At 43.7% G+C, this 24114-nt stretch overlaps 1 protein-coding gene across 3 annotated transcripts in view; it reads right to left on the bottom strand.

Annotated features, from left to right (window-relative positions):
- Positions 1 to 24114, bottom strand: part of LOC112215712 (metabotropic glutamate receptor 7) — a 175091-nt gene that overhangs the window by 108919 nt on the left and 42058 nt on the right. For 2 of the 3 annotated variants that reach the window (XM_024375019.2, XM_024375020.2), the window contains exon 1: positions 14221 to 15776. The exons of the other annotated variant lie outside the window; for it this stretch is intronic. In XM_024375019.2, coding sequence (XP_024230787.1) covers positions 14221 to 14730 — 510 coding nt within the window. In that variant the 5' untranslated portion in view covers positions 14731 to 15776. Of the gene's footprint in view, positions 1 to 14220; positions 15777 to 24114 lie in introns of those variants that run through there. 3 annotated transcript variants of the gene reach the window in all.

The following is a 24114-nucleotide window of genomic DNA, read 5'->3' as shown; positions in this document are numbered from 1 at the left end:
AGCTGGTAGTTAGCTGGCTAGCTTCAGTTGAGGGATTCCAGATCCAAAGTAAATATAGATACTTTAGGGGGAAAAAAGCAGATCCACGCTACATTGGGTGAGGTGGGTTGCAGGATAGTATTTAGATGTTTGAGGTTTAGCAAAATATTTAAAAATATTTTAAAAGATATGCGAAGAAAAATATGTAAAAAAACGATATATACAAGGGACACGACAGGACAAAGACGTCTGACTGCTACGCCATCTGGGATCATATGTATTTACCAAATGGAGGGCGAGGGAGAGCTTTGTATGCATCTCTGTATGTGTATGAAGTAAAGGTGGTCCAGAGTTTTTTTTTTCCTGTCTGGTTGAACATTTAACATGCTGATAGAAATTTGCTAAAACGGATTTAAGTTTTCCTGCATTAAAGTCCCCAGCTAATAGGAACGCTGCCTCTGGGTGACAGTTTTCTTGTTTGCTTATGGCGGAATACATTCAATGCTGTCTTATTCAATGCTGTCTTAGTCCCAGCCTCAGTCTGTGGTGGCATTTAAACAGCTACGAAAAATACAGATCTAAACTCTCTAGGTAGATAGTGTGGTCTACAGTTTATCATGAGATATTCTACCTCAGGCGAGCAATAGCTCAAGACTTCCTTAGATATCGTACACCAGCTGTTATTTACAAAAATACATAGTCCGCCGCCCCTCGTCTTACCAGACGCTGCTGTTCTATCCTGCTGGTACAGCGTATAACCAGCCACCTGTATGTTGACAGTGTCGTCGTTCGGCCATGACTCAGTGAAGCATAAGATATTGCAGTTTTGAATGTCCCGTTGGTAGTTTAATCTTCCGCGTAGGTCATCGATTTTATTCTCCAATGATTGCACTTTTGTTAGCAGAATGGAAGGAGTAGGAGTTTATTTGATCGCCCACGAATTCTCAGAAGGCAGCTGCCCTCTGGCCACTTTTTCTCTGCCTCCTCTTCACACAAATCACAGGGATCTGGGCCCGTTTCCGAGAAAGCAGTATATTATTTGCGCTTTGCTCGTCAGACTGTTTATAGGGGAAAAAAATGATTCTGCCAATTCGTGGTGAGTATCTGCAGTCTTTTTTTTTTACCTTTATTTAACTAGGCAAGTCAGTTAAGAACAAATTCTTATTTTCAATGATGGCCTAGGAACAGTGGGTTAACTGCCTGTTCAGGGGCAGAACGACAGATTTGTACCTTGTCAGCTCGGGGATTTGAACTTGCAACCTTCCGGTTACTAGTCCAACGCTCTAACCACTAGGCTACCCTGCCGTCTTGATGTCCATAAGTTATTTTCGGTCGGTACTGGCAACATTATGTAGAAAATAAGTAAAGAAATAAGTTACAAACAACGCAAATAAACGAACATAAAACACAATCGGAAGGGGACACGTAAAACGTCAGCCTTCTTCTCCGGCACCATTGTTACTATTATTGTAGTCTCCGCCCCTTCACAAGACCACATTTGATTGGGCCGGATCCACTCTCTGCAGGGTTGGTAAAAAGCAGATGTTTTCAGTTTTCAGGGATACAGTATTTTTTTTAACCTAAATTACATTTATTCTGAATAACGGACGTGGGGACTCTGCTCAGACGTCTTTTTATGCCTGCTATGTGAGGTTAGTCCAGACCAGACCAAATTTGAAACAATCATAGACAAGTTTGGACATCACAGTACAGCACAGTAGAGAATAGTAAAGTACAGTATAGCACAGCACGGTAGAGTAGAATACCATACTCCAAGTGGGCTGTACTGTGAAGTATATATATATATATATATTCAGTACACTACAGTAGAGTACAGTAGAGTACAATACATTATACTGTACTCTAGCGTGCTTTACTGTACAGTACATAACTCTACTGTACTGTACAGTGCTGTCCAAACTTGTGAAATATAGACGTCTATGATCGGTTCAAATTTGGTTCGGCCAGGGCGGACTGACCAAATATGAACTTCTTTTCAACATCCATGTTGGTCTGTGTTCAGTGGGTGAGAATGTGTGTTAGGTTTCAGTAAGAGCAGGGAGAGGTGACTTGACCTGGAGAGAGAGAGAAGAGAGCGGCAGAAATAGCAAGAGGGAGAGAGGAAACGGTCTTACAGTCTTGCTTTGACCACGAGACCACAGAAAGATAAATAAAATATCAGTATGCCAGTGGAAGGGAAGACAGTAGCAGGTGACCCAACTGTGATTTGTGACCATTATGACATTCCATTACTGATTTGGTAACAGAATTATGAGTTTTAATCCCTTAATAAATAATAAACAGACTTGATATCAGTAAAAACACTCAAATTAATTGGCAAGTCTAACTTTACTTTTTACTTCTGTGAACTATCATTATTTCCCTCCTCAAGAGGGAGAGAAATTAGAAAATGTTTAAAAGATGTGGGTTTTTGGTGACACAAGTCAAGTTTTTCCACACTTTCAGAAGGCACATAATTTCTCCAAAACTAAATATACAGTGCACTCGGAAAGTATTCAGACAGGTTGACTTTTTCCACATTTTGTTAAGTTACAGCCTTGTTCTAAAATGGATTAAATTACATTTTTCCTCATCAATCTACACACAATAACCCATAATGATAAAGCAAAAAGGTTTTTTTTTTTTGTAAAAGTATGACATTTTTTAAATGGAAATATTACATTTACATAAGTATTCAGACTCTTAACTCAATACTTTGTTGAAGCACCTTTGTCAGTGATTACAGCCTCAAGTCTTTTTGGATATGACGTTACAAGCTTGGCACACCTGTATTTGGGGAGATTCTCCGCAGATCAAGCTCTGTCAGCTATTTTCAAGTCTCTCCAGAGATGTTCGATTAGGTTCAAGTCCAGGCCCTGGCTGGGCCATTCAAGGACATTCTGAGACTTGTCCCGAAGCCACTGCTGTGTTGTCTTGGCTGTGTGCTTAGGGTCAGTGTCCTGATGGAAGGTGAACCTTCGCCCCAGTCTGAGGTCCTGAGCACTCTGGTGCCGGTTTTCATAAGGGATCTCTCTGTACTTTGCTCTGTTCATCTTTATCCTCAATCTTGACTAGTCTCCCTGTCCCTGCTGCTGAAAAACATCCCCACAGCATGATGCTGCCACCATCATGCTTCATTGTAGGGATGGTGCCAGGTTTCCTCCAGACGTGACGCTTGGCATTCATGCAAAAGTGTTCAATTGTGGTTTCATCAGACTAGAGGATCTTGTTTCTCATGGTCTGATTGGAGTTTGCCAAGAGGCACCTAAAGGACAAACGGGCTGTCATGTGCCTTTTACCGAGGAGTGGATTCTGTCTTGCCACTACCATGAAGGCCTGATTGGTATATTGCTGCAGAGATAGTTGTCCTTCTGGAAGGTTCTCCCACCTCCACAGAGGAACTCTAGAGCTCTGTCAGAGTGACCATTGGGTTCTTGGTCACCTCCCTGACCAAGGCCCTTGTCCCTCGATTGCTCAGTTTGGCAGGGAGTCCAGCTCTAGGAAGTGTCTTGGTGGTTCCTATCTTCTTCCATTTAAGAATAATGTAGGCCACTGTGTTCTTGGGGACCTTAAATGCTGCAGAAATGTTTTGGTACCCTTCCCCAGATCTGTGCCTCGACGCAATCCTGTCCCGGAGCTCTACGGACAATTCCTTTGACTTCGTGGTTTTTGCTCTGACATGCTCTGTCAACTGTGGGACCTTATTTAGACATGTGTGTGCCTTTCCAAATCATGTCAAATCAGTTGAATTTACCACAGGTGGACTTCAATCAAGTTGTAGAAACATCTCAAGAATGATCAATGGAAACCTGAACTCAATTTCGGTCTCATAGCAAAGAGTCTAAATACCTATGTAAATGAGGTATTTCTGTTATTTACTTTGAATAAATTTGCACACAAAAATCTAAAAATCAGTTTTTGCTTTGACAACCAATTTGACATGCTATGAAACTTCACATTGGTGCTTATGGGTCCTTTTAGATTGAAATGCTCATGTACTGTAGGCTTTTGCTGCAGCACCATGGCATACTTTCCAATCTCAGAGGACCACACACACACACACACACACTGCAAAGCTTAGGCTGAGAGAAAGAAAGGGAGAGAAAACGGAACACTCACTAACCACCATCCCCAGAGAAATATAGCCAAGAGCAAATTTCAGAATATTAAATTCTAAAGCGATAATCTTATACATTTTTTAAGGTATGAAATCAACAGGTCTTTAAGCACCTGTGGTCTTAGTTGGTCCTATTATAATAATTTCCTCTCCTAAAATATACACCGTCATTCTGTTGTTTGATGCGGTGCCGATTTATGACTATCCATTGACTATCCATTTTTAGATGGCTGTAGGGCTTTCTGTAATAAGATAACTGAAGGACAACCAATGAATCCTAATGAAGGCTTATCGTGTATAATGTGAGAGGGTACACACCACGGGTCCCTGCCAACTCCCTAACACACACGTGTGCAGTACATGCGCACACACTTATACACACACAAAAGCTCTACACACACACTTTGTCCGCAAGACGCTTTTAGCAGTCTGCTAGGCTTTTCTTTCAGTGATGCAGAGCTCAGGTCGTGGTACGTTAGCCATCTTCACATCTCCTGTCAGTCAGTCTTCAGTGTGCATGCCTGTCCACATTAGTCTCCTCACAGAGACATCCAGCAGTCTCAACATAACAAGGCCGGCCCAGTGCAGTGCCCCCAACCTCTGGGGACACCAGGCAGGCCTTGTGAGCAGTGCACTTTCCACTTAGTTAGGCTGCCATCAGACTACAAAAAGTATCTTGTGGAATGTGACTCTGTGTCTCTCTGTGTGCGTGTCTGTGTGTGCGCAGGCGTGTGTGTGTGTGTGTGTGTAAGATAGGGGGTGGGAGGAGGTTAGTTGAGGCGAAGGGGTGAGTGTCGGTGGAGATTGGGAGGAGTTTTTTTGGGCTCCTCTGCATTTCTTAAATTGCAACATCTTTCATGCGTTGAGAGAGAATTTTCCCTGACAAGCAGTTCCACAGGATTAGGCTTTGTGGAATAGGACTTCTGAAGCACCATGTATGAAGGAAGAGGGGAGGAAGGGAAGAGGCATCAGTAATGCTATCAGTATTGGAGAGGTGATTTGAAAGTGATTTGCCTCATATTGTATGTATTGAATAAGAGATTAGCTTTAAGGTCATGTACATGTGTTTGGTATTTCAACTACAGCAGAAGGAGAAGGAAAAATAGATAGCCAAAACATACATGTATTTATTCTACGACATGCTGTATAACTGTAGTATTTGGATTAGGACTTTTCTGTGAAAAAAAACTTTCTAGTAAATCTGGATACCCAAGGCCAAATATGATATACTATTCATATACTATTTTGTTCACTGAGAACCCAGTAGTCATATTTTAGGTCAGGTTAACTGTTTCAACCCTTACATTCTGCATCGATCGAAGATCATCTACCTAAAAACCAAAAATAAACCCCATATTAATATTTTTAGTGAAGGCCGGCACCCAAATGACAAGTGACAGGGGCATCCTTACTCAAGGAACAAATGTGCTCCCAAGACACAGCACTCCTCCTCCCAAAACAACAGCGCCCACCCCATGCCTCTCTCCACTCATCCCCGTAAAAGGATTGGATGTAATGGGGTTCCTTACTATAACTCATTCTACTGGCCAGATCAACTGTGCAGAACTTAAACTCCATCCTCAGAGTCACATTTTACAGTCAACCTGACAATATGTTTTGGGGTCAAAGCACTTTTCCCCCCCCAATGTGATGGGATTTAAGCTGTTAAGTAGGTCCCCTGTTTTCTCCAGAGTTGAGAGAGGCTGGGTTGTAATTCCTGGCTGGCTGGCAGGAAGATTCAACACTGGCCTGCCCTCCACTCTCTGCAGCCTGAAAAATACCATTTCATTCTCTCCTTATTACCTTGGATTGGTTCCTACGGGCTGGGCGAGGAACGAGGTATTTGAGGTTGTTGAAGTCTGAGATGTCGTGTTATACAGAGAAACATGGGGAAAATGTAGTTAAGCCATGCCTGAGGGATGCAATGAAAATGTTTATAGGATCAGCTGGAGATGTCTTTATGTGTGGACGTACATGATGTGTACCGGTATTCGGGTGGAATTATACATGTAACATACATGACTCCACTTACATTCTGATGTAAGGTGAATAAGAGTCAATTTCCCCCATCCCCCATCCATATCCAGGACCAACTAATGGGCAAACAAAGATTCCCAATCTCTCCCTGACATGACATCTCTCACCTCAGGAACCCCCATGTAAGCCAGTATGACAGCTGGTTTGAATGAGGAATGCCTACCACTTTGAAGATGCAAAATCATTTTTATTCTGAAACAAGAAATAAGACCAAAAAAATGAAAACATGAGCGTGCATAACTATTGACCCCCCCCAAAGTCAATACTTTGCAGAGCCACCTTTTGCAGCAATTACAGCTGCAAGTCTCTTGGAGTATGTCTCTATAAGCCTGGCACATCGAGTCACTGGGATTTTTGCCCATTCTTCAAGGTAAAACTGCTCCAACTCCTTCAAGTAGAATAAACGGACCAAGGCGCAGCTTGCGTAGAGTTCCACATGTTTAATTTATGAAACTCACCGAAACAATACAGAAGAAAGAAACTAACGTACAGCCTAGTAGGGCTCACAAGCAACAATAAATAAACAAGGTTCCACAAACAACAGTTGGGAAAAGGCTACCTAAATATGATCCCCAATCAGAGACAACGATAGACAGCTGCATCTGATTGGGAACCATACCAAGCCAACCTAGAAATAAAGAACCTAGAATGCCCACCCTAGTCACACCCCGACCTAACCAAAATAGAGAATAAAGGATCTCCATGGTCAGGGCGTGACAGGTGTACAGCAATCTTTAAGTTATACCACAGATTCTCAATTGGATTGAGGTCTGGGCTTTGACTAGGCCATTCCAAGAAATTAAATGTTTCCCCTTAAACCACTAGTGTCGCTTTAGCAGTATGCTTAGGGTCAGTCTTGCTGGAAAGTGAACCTTCATCCCAGTCTCTGGGAAGACAAACAGGTTTCCATCAAGAATTTCCCTGTATTTAGCGCCATCCATCATTCCTTCAATTCTGACCAGTTTCTTAGTCCCTCCCGATGGAAAACATCCCCGCAGCATGATGCTGCCACCAGCATGCTTCACTGTGGGGATGGTGTTCGAGGTGATAAGACGTGTTGGGTTTGCGCCAGACATAGCGTTTTCCTTGATGGCCAAAAAGCAACATTTTAGTCTCATCTGACCAGAGTACCTTCTTCCATATGTTTGGGAGTCTCCCACATGCCTTTTGGCGAACACCAAAAGTGTTTGCTTACTATTTACTTACTTACTATTTGCTTACTATTTTTTCTGGACACTCTTCCGTAAAGCCCAGCTCTGTGGAGTGTACGGCTTAAAGTGGTCCTATGGATAGATAATCCAATCTCCACTGTGGAGCTTTGCAGCTCCTTCAGGGTTATCTTTGGTCTCTTTGGTGCCTCTGATTAATGCCCTCCTTGCCTGGTCCATGGGTTTTGGTGGGCGGCCTTCTCTTGGAACGATTGTTGTGGTGCCCTATTCTTTCCATTTTTTTTTTAATAATTGATTTAAAAATGGTGCTCCGTGGGATGTTCAACATTTTTGATTTTTTTTTTATAACCCAGACCTGATCTGTACTTCTCAACTTTGTCCCTGACCTGTTTGGAGAGCTCATTGGTCTTCATAGTGCCGCTTGCTTGGTGGTGCCCCTTGTTTAGTGGTGTTGTAGACTCTGGGGCCTTTCAGAATAGGAGTACATATACTGAGATCATGTGACAGATCATGTGACACTTAAATAAAGTCCACCTTTGTGCAATCAAACTAATTATGTGACTTAAGGTAATTGGTTGCACCAGATCTTATTTAGGGGCTTCATAGCAAAGGGGGTGAATACATACGCACGCACCACTTTTCCATTTTTTTTTATTTTATTCATTTCACTTCACCAGTATGGAGTCATTTGTTTATTTCCATTACATGAAATCCAAATAAAAATCAATTTAAATGAATTTGTAATGCAAGAAAATAGGAAAAACGCCAAAAAGGTGAATACTTTTGCACGGCACTGTATGTGCATACACAAGGAGGCTGGTGTGAGGATCTATAGGAGGATGGGCTCATTGTAATGGCTGAATCGAATCAATGGAACAGAGTGAAACACTTTATGCGTGTTTGGTACCATTCCATGTATCACATTCCAGCCATTAAAATGAGCCCGTCCTCCTATATCTCCTCCCAGCAGCCTCCTCTGGTGCATAAATGTCCAATGAGCTGAGCATGAGTATAAAACAGGGTTTGTTTACAAAGCTGGGGCTCTAAATAGCCATTGAGGGGCCAAGCCTGTTTTCTTAATCATGCCAATCACTCTTCACCTTTTTGTACACTAATAGGGCTCCATTTACAGCATAATAACTGCTCCTGGGAGTCTGAATAAATTATCATACTAATCAGCATTTTCCTGTATCTGCGAGAAAGAAACTCACTCAGAGATCTTTGCATCACACTCAGAGTGAAATGAAAGAAATAAAGCTGAAATAAATCATTTTCTCTACCATTATTCTGACATTTCACATTCTTAAAATAAAGTGGTGATCCGAAAGGACCTAAAATGGTGAATTTACACTAGGATTAAATGTCAGGAATTGTGAAAAACTGAGATTAAATGTATTTGGCTAAGGTGGAGGTAAACTTCCGACTTCAACTGTATATACACTGCTCAAAAAAATGAAGGGAACACTTAACTCCAAGTCAATCACACTTCTGTGAAATCAAACTGTCCACTTAGGAAGCAACACTGATTGACAATAAATTTCACATGCTGTTGTGCAAATGGAATAGACAACAGGTGGAAATGATAGGCAATTAGCAAGACACAGACCAGTTCTCAGTTCCTATGCTTCCTGGCTGATGTTTTAGTCACTTTTGAATGCTGGCGATGCTTTCACTCTAGTGGTAGCATGAGACGGAGTCTACAACCCACACAAGTGGCTCAGGTAGTGCAGCTCATCCAGGATGGGACATCAATGCAAGCTGTGGCAAAAAGGTTTGCTGTGTCTGTCAGCGTAGTGTCCAGAGCATGGAGGCGCTACCAGGAGACAGGCCAGTACATCAGGAGACGTGGAGGAGGTCGTAGGAGGGCAACAACCCAGCAGCAGGACCGTTACCTCTGCCTTTGTGCAAGGAGGAGCAGGAGAAGCACTGCCAGAGCCCTGCAAAATGACCTCCAGCAGGCCACAAATGTGCATGTGTCTGCTCAAACGGTCAGAAACAGACTCCATGAGGGTGGTATGAGGGCCCGACGTCCACAGGAGGGAGGTTGTGCTTACAGCCCAACACCGTGCAGGACGTTTGGCATTTGCCAGAGAACACCAAGATTGGCAAATTCGCTACGTGTTAACCCTCGCAAGGCTGCAGGCCCAGACGGCATCCCCAGCCGCGCCCTCAGAGCATGCGCAGACCAGCTGGCGCAGCAGCGCCTCTTCAACCTCAGGAGGCTGAAGAAATTCGGCTTGTCACCAAAAGCACTCACAAACTTCTACAGATGCACAATCGAGAGCATCCGGTCGGGCTGTATCACCGACTGGTACGGCAACTGCTCCGCCCACAACCGTAAGGCTCTCCAGAGGGTAGTGAGGTCTGTACAACGCATCACCGGGGGCAAACTACCTGCCCTCCAGGACACCTACACCACCCGATGTCACAGGAAGGCCATAAAGATCATCAAGGACAACAACCACCCGAGCCACTGCCTGTTCATCCCGCTATCATCCAGAAGGCGAGGTCAGTACAGGTGCATCAAAGCTGGGACCGAGAGACTGAAAAACAGCTTCTATCTCAAGGCCATCAGACTGTTAAACAACCACCACTAACAGTGAGTGGCTGCTGCCAACACACTGACTCAACTCCAGCCACTTTAATAATGGGAATTGATGGGAATTGATGTAAAATATATCACTTGCCACTTTAACAATGCTACTTAATATAATGTTTACATACCCTACATTATTTACCTCATATGTATACATATATACTGTACTCTATCATCTACTGCATCTTTATGTAATACATGTATCACTAGCCACTTTAAACTATGCCACTTTGTTTACATACTCATCTCATATGTATATACTGTACTCGATACCATCTACTGCATCTTACCTATGCCGCTCTGTACCATCACTCATTCAGATATCTTTATGTACATATTCTTTATCCCTTTACACTTGTGTGTATAAGGTAGTAGTTTTGGAATTGTTAGCTAGATTACTCGTTGGTTATTACTGCATTGTCGGAACTACAAGCACAAGCATTTCGCTACACTCGCATTAACATCTGCTAACCATGTGTATGTGACAAATAAAATTTGATTTGAGGAGACAGAACGCATCTCCTTACTGAGTGGTATGGCGGGTGCGTGGTCCCATTGTGTTTATAATTGCGTACTATTGTTTGTACAGATGAACGTGGTAGCTCCAGGCATTTGCTCTCAAGGATGAACCAGACTTGTGGAGGTCTCCGATTTTTTTCTGAGGTCTTGGCTGATTTCTTTTGATTTTCCCATGATGTTAAGCAAAGAGGCACTGAGTTTGAAGGTAGACCTTGAAATACATCCAAGGTGCCCTAGATGGGACTAATTGACCTGTGCTGCCACAAACCTGAATGTGCAAATGGCATGCTGTGTTTGAACAAGCAGACACATTTAACCTAAGAAATTTGGTGACAGCTTTGTGTGCCAGTTACGCAACCCATCTCGCCTACATGTCTGTCAGAGCTTCCAGCTGTCAGCTGAATAGATCAGTCTGTCAGGCTTCAATCTACCTCGCCTCGATTGTATTGATTATTCTTTGGGAAAGGGCGAGAGATAAAAACAGTACCTAGCCTGTCAGCCTATGAGAGGACATCAATGCTTCACCTAGACAGCTAGTCCGCAGGGGCCCAGTCCCCTGACAGAAGGACAAGAAAGATTTCACCTGCATTCAAAACAAGTAACGCCTCGCTCTTTGGGAAAGAGAGGAAGAAAATAGCAGGCTGCCCTCTGATATAAAATGTCAGCCGGATGGAAAAAAAAAACTAGTTCACCTGCATTCCACGGGCCAAGAGTTGCAAAAGGACACTGACACTATGGATTTTGGGCTGAGGCCGAGGCTTTTCTCATAGCGTGGGAGAATGTCTTGAAAACAGAGAGCGATGAAAAACAATTAAGATCTTCTCTCTAAGGTTGAGAATAACAAGTCCTTTGTTTGAACATCGCGTCATAATTCAAAAGTTTTATGCAATTATTTTTATTTTTTGTATTTTGGTGGAATTGTTGTTTCTCATTTCCGGGGCTCTGTGAAAGAACAGGAAAATAAAAACATCTTCAGAGCAAATCGGCCTCACCATGGCAACAGTATTGATCAACTCTCCTGGGTCCTCAGAAAAAAATCTATCCCTCGTCAATTTCCCAGCATTAACAGTTCAGCGGCCACTCACACCTTAAATAGACAACAGCGATATTTAGTGTCTGGCAGTAAAACCTACAATCTGTATTTAACTTCCCGGATGTTCCATTTATCACAGGGGGGAGATTAACACAATGGCTGGGTTATATGGTGACTTTCACTGAAATCCTCACTGAAGGATCACAACACTGATCCACTGCTCCACGAAGATGATCAACCCCTCTGGGACTCTGTCCATACAGTTTCACTGCAGACAAAGAGAATATTCCACCACATTCCACAATTTATGGGATTGTGCACTGACTGGATTTGAAGAGATGACAACGATCATGGTTGACTGATACATCCAAATATTTTAACCTTCATCTAAATAAATAATTGTACTTTTATATGAAGAGTATTTGACTTTGTTGTTAAGTATTGTTTACTTAGTTTACATTGAACAACTAGTACTTCATATTCTTTATCACTGACAATGTACAGAAAATGACAGACGCAGCTTGTCTGATAGAACAAGATGTAATTTATGAAGTAGGGAGCTTTTTCTCCCAATTTTAAAAGCAGAAATTGCACTTGCTTTTTCAGTCAGGCTTGAACAGGTGTTCCATTCTGCTTTCGAGAAAATGTATTCTCAACTTGATGAATTGGAGTTGAAAACAATCTGTGAAACTTCTAATTGCGACCACAAATGAATCAGTTGCAGTGAGAATGATGAGAGTAAATGGGCAGGGAGCTGTCATTCCCAGATTATATTGATTACCACTGGGACTCATAGCCAATTCCTCTTGATCAATGTTTACTATCAATATGATCATCATGACTAGAACATGAGAGGGAGAGAAAGAGCAAAAAACTTAAAGGAGACCATATTGTCTCAATATTGAAATCTGTTGAAAACTTTTAATCAAATCTACTGTATCCTCCCCGGGATTTGTGTAGAGTTTGACTGTGTGGATCAACATAGCCAGTGACAACTATACGACAGCAGCCAGAGCAGTGCAGTGGTGGAAATTAACATAAATGCAGAGTGACTGCCTGAGCAAATGCAGGAAGGAGCTTTGTGACAGCGCCTGTCAACCCACTGATTCCCCGAGCCTGATTACTACGCCGACGCTCCGGTGCCACTGCAAACACCCCACCTACGCTACTGCTGCAGCCTGACACACAGACAGACACTGGAGCACCTGGAGACGACAGGATTAGAGGCTTAGTATCCTTCCTCCCTCCCCCCAAGGAATCTTATATGATCTCCAAGTCCTCTGACACCCCCATAACTTTTCTATGATGTGGATGAGTTCTAATGCTATACTCAAGGAACATATTTTAGACATAATCACTTGCATTTGAGAAAGACACAAACAATTATTGTCCTTCAGGTGCCTTCACTCGAACAAAGAATCCTGATTCCAACCTTGCAGAGATAATGGTAGAGTGAATTTAACCCCATCAACCAGCATATCCACCCAACAGAGCCACAAAGCCCTTGAGACCAGCATGACTGGATTGGTCTGGTAAAGATTGGTATTAAGAGAGAGAGGGTAATAGTGTGTGTCTGTGGCTTCCATAAAGCACCTAAAAGGATGTCAAGTACCTTGATGGCTTCAGCCTCTTTTAAACAGCTACTTAGTCCTGTGCTGTGCTTGGTTTAATTGATCTGGGAAAACACAATTATGGCGTTGACTGTAAGTCACAATCTGTTACCACAAGACACTACCGCAAACACTAACTCTCAAGTTCTTGGCCTTCTGAACAGCACATCTTATATCTTCAGACAAGATAACTTGCTTAGATGTTGGCTTGTACAGTGGCAAATTAATGCACACTTTCAAGTAATTGCATATTTTTCTCTAAATGTGTGTTTTTAATAATTAATTTGCTGTATTGGAGCTCTGCTAGGTGCCTCATTCCACTTCAGTACTAACCGTGGGCAGACTATGTCTGTGCTCTTCTGACTCTCAACAAGGCTAAAGGACAGGTATGTAGGCCGTGTGAAGAAAACAGGGAGTACTTAAACATTCTGAGGTCACTGTGTCTCATTATAAACTAAAACATTACATATTCTGGAATTAGCCAAGTCAACATAATCATGGGGCACAAAATAATCGTTAGGCTACTTTTTAAAAAAGACAGCTTGGGGAGACCTCATTTTCCTCAAATTTAAACATCAAATAGTTATCCTGTGCAACAATGTCAGAACCACAACAGTTGTCAAAAATGCCTAAAATAACTTAACAACCGATGGTGATACCTGTGTAGCCTTCTTCATTCGGTTACAATAGTGTTTTTTTTTTACTAGTGCATGGGTGAGTGTGTCGAAGCCCCTTCACATCGCATTCAACCCACCATGGAAAAATGGAAAGGCAGACTGGGGGAGAGGGAGGGATAGGGAGGCAGTCGGGAAGCGGGGGGGCTTTTCTTTCAGCACCACCAGGGAAGCGCAACAGCCCCACCACTCAAACTCTCAGCCTTTTCTCATTCTCCTCAATGTAAATAAGAGAGCACTTGAGAAGTATGTAGACCAAGGATTTGGTTGGATTTGTAGAGGCTAGGACTCTCTCGTTCTTTTCTTTTAGAGAAAATAGGGGATCAAAATATAACGTAATGCAACAAGTAGGCTATAGATTGTCAAATAAAAGTAGGCTAGACAAATAGCATAATAAAATAGGACTAGTTTGCACATGTTGTTTCAAACACATTTAGCTAAACTTAAACTACATTTAATCCACAGATAGGCCCAGAGGTAACTCACCTGAAAGAGGCGCAAAATGTTGGCGACCATAATCGATACGGAACTTGCCGAGGCTCCAACGACTCCAACCACTTTCTCGGGCTTGACGAACACGGGCGGTTCTCCATTGGTGCACCTCACATCTGAAGTGTCCTTCTGTATCAATGCCTGAACGAAAGTTAATGATTGTTCAAGCGCATATGTATCCCTCGAACAAGTGTCTAGCACCCGGGCGCCTAGGGTGATGTTGGGTAAAAGTTGATCGTCGAGGTTAATTTGATCCAGAGCATACAGCATGGCCTCCAGCCGATGGATCCCGTTCTCCTTTTTGATATCTCCACAAGGCGTGCTTTCGGTCCCTCTGGTGTGCACAGGGAAGAGGCCACCGAGGGTCAAATGTCCCTCAATCCGGATAGAATGGGGTGCGTAAACCTCTTGCGACAGCGCAAAATCCACCAACGTTCTCGTCAACCAAAACACTCTCCATAGAAAGCGAGGGTGTTGCTTTGTTCCGAGAGCGTAACGAGCCATGATGCTCCGACGGTTGAGTTAGTTCTAGCGAAAAGGGGAGGCTGCAATCCGCCTATATTACTACCTAAATGGCAGTAAAGTGAGTTAATACGAGCCAATTCCTATTACCAAGGAGGAGATTCAACAAGCTGGATGAAAAAAAATCGAGACGCCTTCGGTTCCAACTAAGGCAAACTGCGCCCATCACTTGACTGCCAGGAGTGCTTGGTGTAGCTTGTTGAATCGAAAAACACCCTTTGACGAGGATTCAAAATTGCTCAGGTTAACGAGGCAATTCACATAATTTGTCTGAGAAAACATCAATAATAGACTTTACGCAAGGGTTCCACTGTCACAAAACTATTTATTACTGTAGGCTAACCAAAGCAACACCTATCACATTAAAAGTAAAAGGGGTCTGATCATAACAATCTGAGGAAAAGGCATACGGTAAAATGTATTTCACATAACTAATAGATCGACAAGATTGAACAGCCTTTAAAAAAAATGCTATTTGATCTTAGGTCCAGCAGAACTGGGTGACATTCTTTTTGCCGAGGCCAACTTCACATGAGCGCAGTGACGGATCTGGCGTGTCCGCTATGATCTGCCTGCTGCGTCTCGGTCGACCAGGAGTCTATAACATCACTAAAAATCTCCACGAATAAAACTACGATCGTTGGATCGACATATAGAAGTGAACCAAAACGCAAACACGCTATCCTTCTTTCTTTATCGTCTTCTACTCCGCAAAAAATCGTATATTCCTAAAACAAATTAATGACTCACAGAATAACTCACCACGCGCGATTAGTTTTCACCCGCTATCAATGAGAGGCGTCATTCAATCTGCTTGAAAAACCCCGAGGTGAATTAACCTACTTCAAGATGGGTTCCAAATATTCTACCTGTAGAAAGTCCTCTTTAGGAGGTTTGGGCAAGTGTTTAAATCCTCTGTCAGTGCGTCGTCTTTAGGCTACATTACTCAGTCAAGGCAAAACATTGTAGAACACAAATTTAATCCATTCCTGCCTTCACATTATCGACGTCGGCGCGCACTGAGCCTTTTGCCTCACGCAGTCCTCTGGCGGTCCGTTGAAATCCCAAATCCCTCTCTCGCACTCACCCACCTAATTATACATTTGTGGAAACAAATATCTGAAATGGCCACCATAATAGTCAGCTCATCTGGGATAAAAAATATATATAATTTGACAGTGCTGATTATGTAGACGTTTCACGAGTACAATACAGTCCACCTGTGTTGAGAATACTGCCTACTTCTTCAACTCCAAGAGAGATAAGAATATTTTACAATGATCCTTAGCTGTGGATTGTATATCACTTTCATAAAATGGTACTCAGTATATAGGCCCAATTTCTCTGAAGTTAATTGGTAAAAAATAATGTATTTTGTGCCTGCTCAGAACCTTTAGTTCTTCTATACACTGAATAAAAATATAAAAGCAACATGCAAAAATGTCAAGAACTTTACTGAGTTACAGTTCATATAAGGCAATCCATCAACTGAAACAAATTAATTATGCCTTAGTGTCACGTTCGTCATATTAATGAGACCAAGGCGCAGCGTGATAAGCATACATTCTTTAATGAAGGAAAAACGCTAAACAGACTAACAAAACGAGCGTGCCGCTATATAAAACACGAGTGCTGACAGGCAACTACACAGACAATAACCCACAAAACCAAAATGGCAACCTAAATAGGATCCCCAAATCAGAGACAACGATAAACAGCTGTCTCTGATTGGGAACCAATTCAGGCCACCATAGACCTATAAATACCTAGACATTCAAAAACCCCATAGATATAGAAAAACCCCTAGACAAGCCTACACATACCCACCCTTGTCACAAACTGACCTGACCAAAATAATGCAGAAAACATAGATAACTAAGATCAGGGTGTGACACTTAGGCCCTAATCTATGGATTTCACATTACTGGGAATTATGTTGGACACAGATACCTTAAAAAAAGGTAGGGGTGTCAACCAGAAAACCAGTCAGTATCTGGTGCAACACATCTCCTTCACATAGAGTTAATCAGGCTGTTGATTGTGGCCTGTGGAATGTTGTCCTACTCCTCTTCAATGGCTGTGCGAAGTTGCTGGATAGTGGTGGGAACTGGAACACGCTGTGTATGCGTCGATCCAGAGTATCCCAAACATGCTCAATGGGTGACATGTCTGGTGAGTATGCTGGCCATGGGAGAACTGGGACATTTTTAGCTTCCAGTAATTGCGACATGGGGGTGTACACTATCATGCTGAAACATGGGGTGATGGCGGATGAATGGCATGACAATGGGCCTCAGGATCTCGTCACGGTATATCTGTTGATAAAATGCAATTGTGTTTGTTGTCTGTAGCTTGTGCCTGCTCATAGCATAACTCCACCGCCACCATGGGGAACTCTGCTCACAATGTTGACATCAGCAAACTGCTCGCGCACACGACCCCATACTCCAGTTATAATCAACTTTATTCAGCCACGGGCCGATTCTTTCTTGAGCAGATGGTCGGCGGGCTGTAACATACACTGAACAAAAATATAAAACACAACATGTAAAGTGTTGGTCCCATGTTTCATGAGCTAAAATAAAAAATCCCAGAAATGTTCTATACACACAAAAAGCTTATTTCTCTCAAGTTTTTGCACAAATTTGTTTACATCCCTGTTAGTGAGCATTTCTCCTTTGCCAAGACAATCCATCCACCTGACAGGTGTGGCATATCAAGAAGGTGATTAAACAGCATGATCACTACACAGGTGCACTTTGTGCTGGGGACAATAAAAGGTCACACAAAATGTGACAATGCAAGAGATTTCTCATGTTTGGAGGGAGCGTGCAATTTGTATGCTGTACACCACAGCTTTTGCCAGAGAATTTAAGGTTATTTCTCTACCATAAGCCGCATCCAATGTTGTTTTAGAGATTTTGGAAATACGTCCAACCGGCCTCAGAACAGCATGTCACTTGTAACTTCACCAGCCCAGGACATCAACATCCGCCTTTTTCACCTGCAGAATATTCTGAGACCAGCCATCTGGACAGCTGATGAAACTGTGGTTTTTGCACAACCGAAGAATTTCTGTAGCAACTGTCACAAACCGTCTCAGGTAAGCGAATCTGCTAGCTTGTCATTCTCCACAAGGTCTTGACCTGACTGCAGTTCGGCGTCGTAACAGACTTCAGTGGGCAAATGCTCACCTTCAATGGCCACTGGCACGCTGGAGAATTGTGCTCTTCACGGATGAATCCCGATTTCATCTGTACTAGGCAGATGGCAGACAGCATGTACAGCGTTGTGTGGGCGAACAGTTTGCTGATGTCGACGTTGTGAACAGAGTGCCCCATAGTGTCGATGGGGTTGTGGTATGGGCAGGCATAAGCTATGGACAACGAACACAATTACATTTTATCGATAGCAATTTGAATGCACAGAGATACAGTGCCTTCCGAAAGTATTCGGCCCCCTTGAACTTTGCGACCTTTTGCCACATTTCAGGCTTCAAACATAAAGATATAAAACTGTATTTTTTTGTGAAGAATCAACAACAAGTGGGACACAATCATGAAGTGGAACGACATTTATTGGCTATTTCAAACTTTTTTAACAAATCAAAAACTGAAAAATTGGGCGTGCAAAATTATTCAGCCCCCTTAAGTTAATACTTTGTAGCGCCACCTTTTGCTGCGATTACAGCTGTAAGTCGCTTGGGTTATGTCTCTATCAGTTTTGCACATCGAGAGACTGAAATTTTTTCCCATTCCTCCTTGCAAAACAGCTCGAGCTCAGTGAGGTTGGATGGAGAGCAGTTGTGAACAGCAGTTTTCAGTTCTTTCCACAGACTCTCGATTGGATTCAGGTCTGGACTTTGACTTGGCCATTCTAACACCTGGATATGTTTATTTTTGAACCATTCCATTGTAGATTTTGCTTTACGTTTTGGATCATTGTCTTGTTGGAAGACAAATCTCCGTCCCAGTCTCAGGTCTTTTGCAGACTCCATCAGGTTTTCTTCCAGAATGGTCCTGTATTTGGCTCCATCCATCTTCCCATCAATTTTAACCATCTTCCCTGTCCCTGCTGAAGAAAAGCAGGCCCAAACCATGATGCTGCCACCACCATGTTTGACAGTGGGGATGGTGTGTTCAGGGTGATGAGCTGTGTTGCTTTTACGCCAAACATAACATTTTGCATTGTTGCCAAAAAGTTCAGGGTGATGAGCTGTGTTGCTTTTACGCCAAACATAACGTTTTGCATTGTTGCCAAAAAGTTACATTTTGGTTTCATCTGACCAGAGCACCTTCTTCCACATGTTTGGTGTGTCTCCCAGGTGGCTTGTGGCAAACTTTAAACAACACTTTTTTTAGACATCTTCAAGAAATGGCTTTCTTCTTGCCACTCTTCCATAAAGGCCAGGTTTGTGCAATATACAACTGATTGTTGTCCTATGGACAGAGTCTCCCACCTCAGCTTTAGATCTTCTGCAGTTCATCCAGAGTGATCATGGGCCTCTTGGCTGCATCTCTGATCAGTCTTCTCCTTGTATGAGCTGAAAGTTTAGAGGGACGGCCAGGTCTTGGTAGATTTGCAGTGGTCTGATACTCCTTCCATTTCAATATTATCGCTTGCACAGTGCTCCTTGGGATGTTTAAAGCTTGGGAAATCTTTTTGTATCCAAATCCGGCTTTAAACTTCTTCACAACAGTATCTCGGACCTGCCTGGTGTGTTCCTTGTTCTTCATGATGCTCTCTGCGCTTTTAACGGACCTCTGAGACTATCACAGTGCAGGTGCATTTATACGGAGACTTGATTACACACAGGTGGATTGTATTTATCATCATTAGTCATTTAGGTCAACATTGGATCATTCAGAGATCCTCACTGAACTTCTGGAGAGAGTTTGCTGCACTGAAAGTAAAGGGGCTGAATAATTTTGCACGCCCAATTTTTCAGTTTTTGATTTGTTAAAAAAGTTTGAAATATCCAATAAATGTCGTTCCACTTCATGATTGTGTCCCACTTGTTGTTGATTCTTCACAAAAAAATACAGTTTTATATCTTTATGTTTGAAGCCTGAAATGTGGCAAAAGGTCGCAAAGTTCAAGGGGGCCGAATACATTCGCAAGGCACTGTACCATGATGAGATCCTTAGGGCCATTTTCCTGCCAATCATCCGCCGCCATCACCTCATGTTTCAGCCTGATAGTGCATGGTCCCATACCGCAAGGATCTGTACACAATTCCTAGAAGCTGAAAATGTCTCAGATCTCCCATGGCCTGCATACTCTCCAGACATGTCACCCATTGAGCACGTTTGGGATGCTGTGGATCGACTGGAACAACAGGGTGTTCCAGTTCCCGACAATACTCAGCAGCTTTGCACAGCCATTGAAGAGGAGTGGGACAACATTCCACAGGCTACAATCAACAGCCTGATCAACGCTGTGTGAAGGAAATGTGTCTCGCTGCATAAGGCAAATGGTGGTCACAACAGATACAGACTGGTTTTCTGATCCATGCCCCTACCTTTCTCTTAAAGGTATATGTGAGCAACAGTTGCATATTTGTTTTCCCAGTCATGTCAACTCCATAGATTACGGCATAAGGAATTTATTTCAAATGACTGATTTTCTTATATGAACTGTAACTCAGTAAAACCTTAGAAATTGTTGCATGTTGCATTTATATTTCTGTTCAGTGTAATTACAAATTATTTGTAGACAATTTGACCGCAAGAATCCCAAACATATCATTTCAAACCTTGCTTACATTTATATACAATCACTTATCACTACCCCATAATACTTCTGAACATCTAATCAAATGGCAACCCAGACTGTTTGCATTGCCCCCCTCCCTCTTTTACGCTGCTTCTACTCTCTGTTATTATCTATGAATAGTCACTTTAATAACTCTACCTACATGTACACTACCGTTAAAAAGTTTGGGGTCACTTAGAAATGTCCTTGTTTTTGAAAGAAAACCACATTTTTTTGTCCATTAAAATTGGATCGGAAAGTAGTGTAGACATTGTTAATGTTGTAAAAATTACTATTGTAGGTGGAAATGGCAGATTTTTTTTATGGAATACCTACATAGGCATACAGAGGCCAATTATCAGCAACGATCACTCCTGTGTTCCAATGGCACATTGTGTTAGCTAATGTGAGAAATTGCCAAGAAACTGAAGATCTCAAACAACCCTGTGTACTACTCCCTTCACAGAACAGCACAAACTGGCACTAACAAGAATAGAAAAAGGAGTGGGAGGCCCCGGTGCACAATTGAGCAAGAGGACAAGTACATTAGAGTGTCTAGTTTGAGTAACAGATACCTCATCAGGTCCTCAACCGGCAGCTTCATTAAATAATACCCACAAAACACAAGTCTCAAAGTAAACAGTGAAGAGGCGACTCCAGGATTTATTTGGCTGCAATCTGAGGTGCAGTTATCTCTAATGAACCTATCCTCTGCAGCAGAGGTAACTTTGGGTCTTCCTCTCCCGTAGCGATCCTCATGAGAGCCAGTTTCATCATAGCACTGGATGGTTTTTGCGAATGCACTTGAACAAATGTTCAAATTCTTGACATTTTCCGGATTGACTGACCATCATGTCTTAAAGTAATGATGGACTGTCGTTTCTCTTTGCTTATTTGAGCTGTTATTGCCATAATATGGACTTGGTCATTTACCAAATAGGGCCATCTTCTGTTTACCACCCCTAGCCTTGTCACAACACAACTGATTGGCTGAAATGCATTAAGGGAAGAAATTCCAAAAATGAACTTTTAACAAGACACATCTGTTTATTGAAATGCAGTCCTCATGAAGATGGTTGAGAGATTGCCAAGAGTTTGGGCTCCTGAGTGGCGCAGCGGACTAAGGCACTGGATGTCAGTGTTAGGGCATTCACTACAGACCCTGGTTCAATTCCAGGCTGTATCACAACTGGCCATGATTGGGAGTCCCATAGGGCAGTGCACAATTGGCCCAGCATTGTCTGGGTTAGGGTTTGGCTGGGGTAAAATAATACTTTTTCTTAACTGTCTTGTCTAGTTAAATAAAGGTGAAAAAAATCAGGAGTGTGCAAAGCTGTCATCAAGGTAAAGGGTGACTACTTTGAAGAATCTCTAATATAAAATATATTTTGATTTGTTTAACACTTTTTAGGTTACTAAATGATTCCAAATGTGTTATTTAATAGTTTTGATTTCTTCACTATTATTCTACAATGTAGTAAATAGTAAAAATAAAGAAAACTCTCGAATGAGTAGGTGTGTCCAAACGTTTGACTGGTACTGTACACACAGGGGGGCGTCTCCGAGGGGTCGGGTAGGCTGTTTGTAGTGACTGGATTTAAGACCATGTGGACACCACTGAGTGGGCTGACAGGCTGTGTGAAATCAAAGCTTCTGGAAGAATGGCTCGACCAGCAAGGGAGAGTTGAGCATAGTTCAGTGTAGACGTCTTTCATCAAGTCATAAAAGGAACAGAAACGGGACAGTCTTCAGTTGACTGGTGTAGCTGGCAAGGTAACTGCTGTTGAATTTCAAAGAAAAAACTAAACTAGTGTTAATTTGCAGTGCTGAGCTAGTAATGTAAATGACATGTAACATTAGCTAATGTTTCATCCCCTCTAGACTGAGGTGAATGAATAAGCTACGCTAGTGAATAGCTACCACTGCCAGGTCAGCTCTAGCATCTAGTTTTCTGTCAGATAGTAATAATAGCATCTGCATACCTGTCATGATCGTCGTAAGAGCAGCGTGATATGGGTTCCACATATTTATTGACGTGAAACGCACAAAGCAAAAAAAAGCAAATGATACGTGAAGCTATGGAGTGCTCACAGGCAACTACACGTAAACAAGATCCCACAACTCACAGTGGGGAAATGGTTTCCTAAATATGATCCCCAATCAGAGACAACGACAAACAGCTGCCTCTGATTGGGAACCATACCAGGCCAACATAGAAATAAAACAACCTAGATTATCCACCCTAGTCACACCCCGACCTAACCAAAATAGAGAATAAAAAGGCTCTCTATAGTCAGGGCATGACAGTCCCCGTATAGGGGAGGGTCTGGGTGGGCATCAAGCGTTGGTGGCGGCTCCAGTGCGAGGCGAGGTACCCACTCCGCTCGCAGATCGACCAGCATCGGTGGCGGCTCTGGTGCGGGACGACGAACCCGCTCATCCTGTGGATCCAGCATCGATGGCAGCTCTGGTGCGGGACTTTGCCCCCACCCAGACCACGGGTCTGACCATGGAGCCGGGTAGAACGCCATGCCTGGACTGAGCCTCGGTGCAGAAGAAGGCTCCGGCCATGGAGCAGGACTGAACGCCATGCCTGGACTGGACATCGACGCAGAGGAAGGCTCCTGCCATTTAGCGGGACTGGACATCGTGCCTGGACTTGGCACCGGCGCAGGAGAAGGCTTCTGCCCTGGAGCTGGACTGGACGCCTGCCTGGACTGGGCACCGGTGCAGAGGAAGGCTCTGGCCATGGAACAGGACTGGACGCCGTGCTTGGAATGGGCACCGTCGCAGAGGAAGGGTCTTGCCCTAGAGCTGGACTGGACGCCTGCCTGGAAGCTCCTGACCGTTGACCCTCACTGGAGGTTCCGGAAAGTTGACCTGCGCTGGAGGTTCCGGAACGTTGACCGTGGCAGGAGGTTCCAGACTGTGGACCGTCGCAGGAGGTTCCTGACTGTGGACCGTCGAAGGAAGTTCCGGACAGTGGACCATCGCAGGAGGTTCCGGACTGTGGACCGTCGTAAGAGTTTCCGGACTGTGGACCGTCGCAGGAGGTTCCGGACTGTGAGCCATCGCCGGAAGCTCTGGACTGTGAACCGGCGCCAGAGGCTCTGGACTGGGGACTGTCGCCGGAAGCTCTGGACTGGGGACCGTCGCCGGAAGCTCTGGACTGGGGACCGTCGCCGGAAGCTCTGGACTGGGGACCGTCGCCGGAAGCTCTGGACTGGGGACAGTCGCCGGAAGCCTGTTGCGTGGAGCCGGCACAGGTGGCACCGGACTGGAGACACACACCTCAGGGCGAGCGCGAGGAGCAGACACAGGACGCACCGGACTGGGAAGGCGCACTGGAAGCTTAGTGTGTGGAGCCGGCACAGGTGGCACCGGATTGGTGACACGCAGTTCAGGGCGAGTGCGAGGAGCAGGCACAGGACATCCCGGACTGGGGAGGCGCACTGGAGGCCTAGTGCTTGGAGCCGGCACAGGTGGTACAGGACAAGTGACACACACTTCAGGGCAAGTGCGAGGAGGAGACACAGGACGTACCGGACTGGGAAGGCGCACTGGGGGCCTAGTGCGTGGAGCTGGCACAGGACGTACTGGGCTGTGGATGCG

Source organism: Oncorhynchus tshawytscha, linkage group LG16 (assembly GCF_018296145.1).
Source record: "Oncorhynchus tshawytscha isolate Ot180627B linkage group LG16, Otsh_v2.0, whole genome shotgun sequence".
In the NCBI taxonomy this organism is placed as follows: domain Eukaryota; kingdom Metazoa; phylum Chordata; class Actinopteri; order Salmoniformes; family Salmonidae; genus Oncorhynchus; species Oncorhynchus tshawytscha.
Note: the sequence above shows the minus strand (reverse complement) of the source record. Positions and strands in the feature narration are given on the sequence as shown.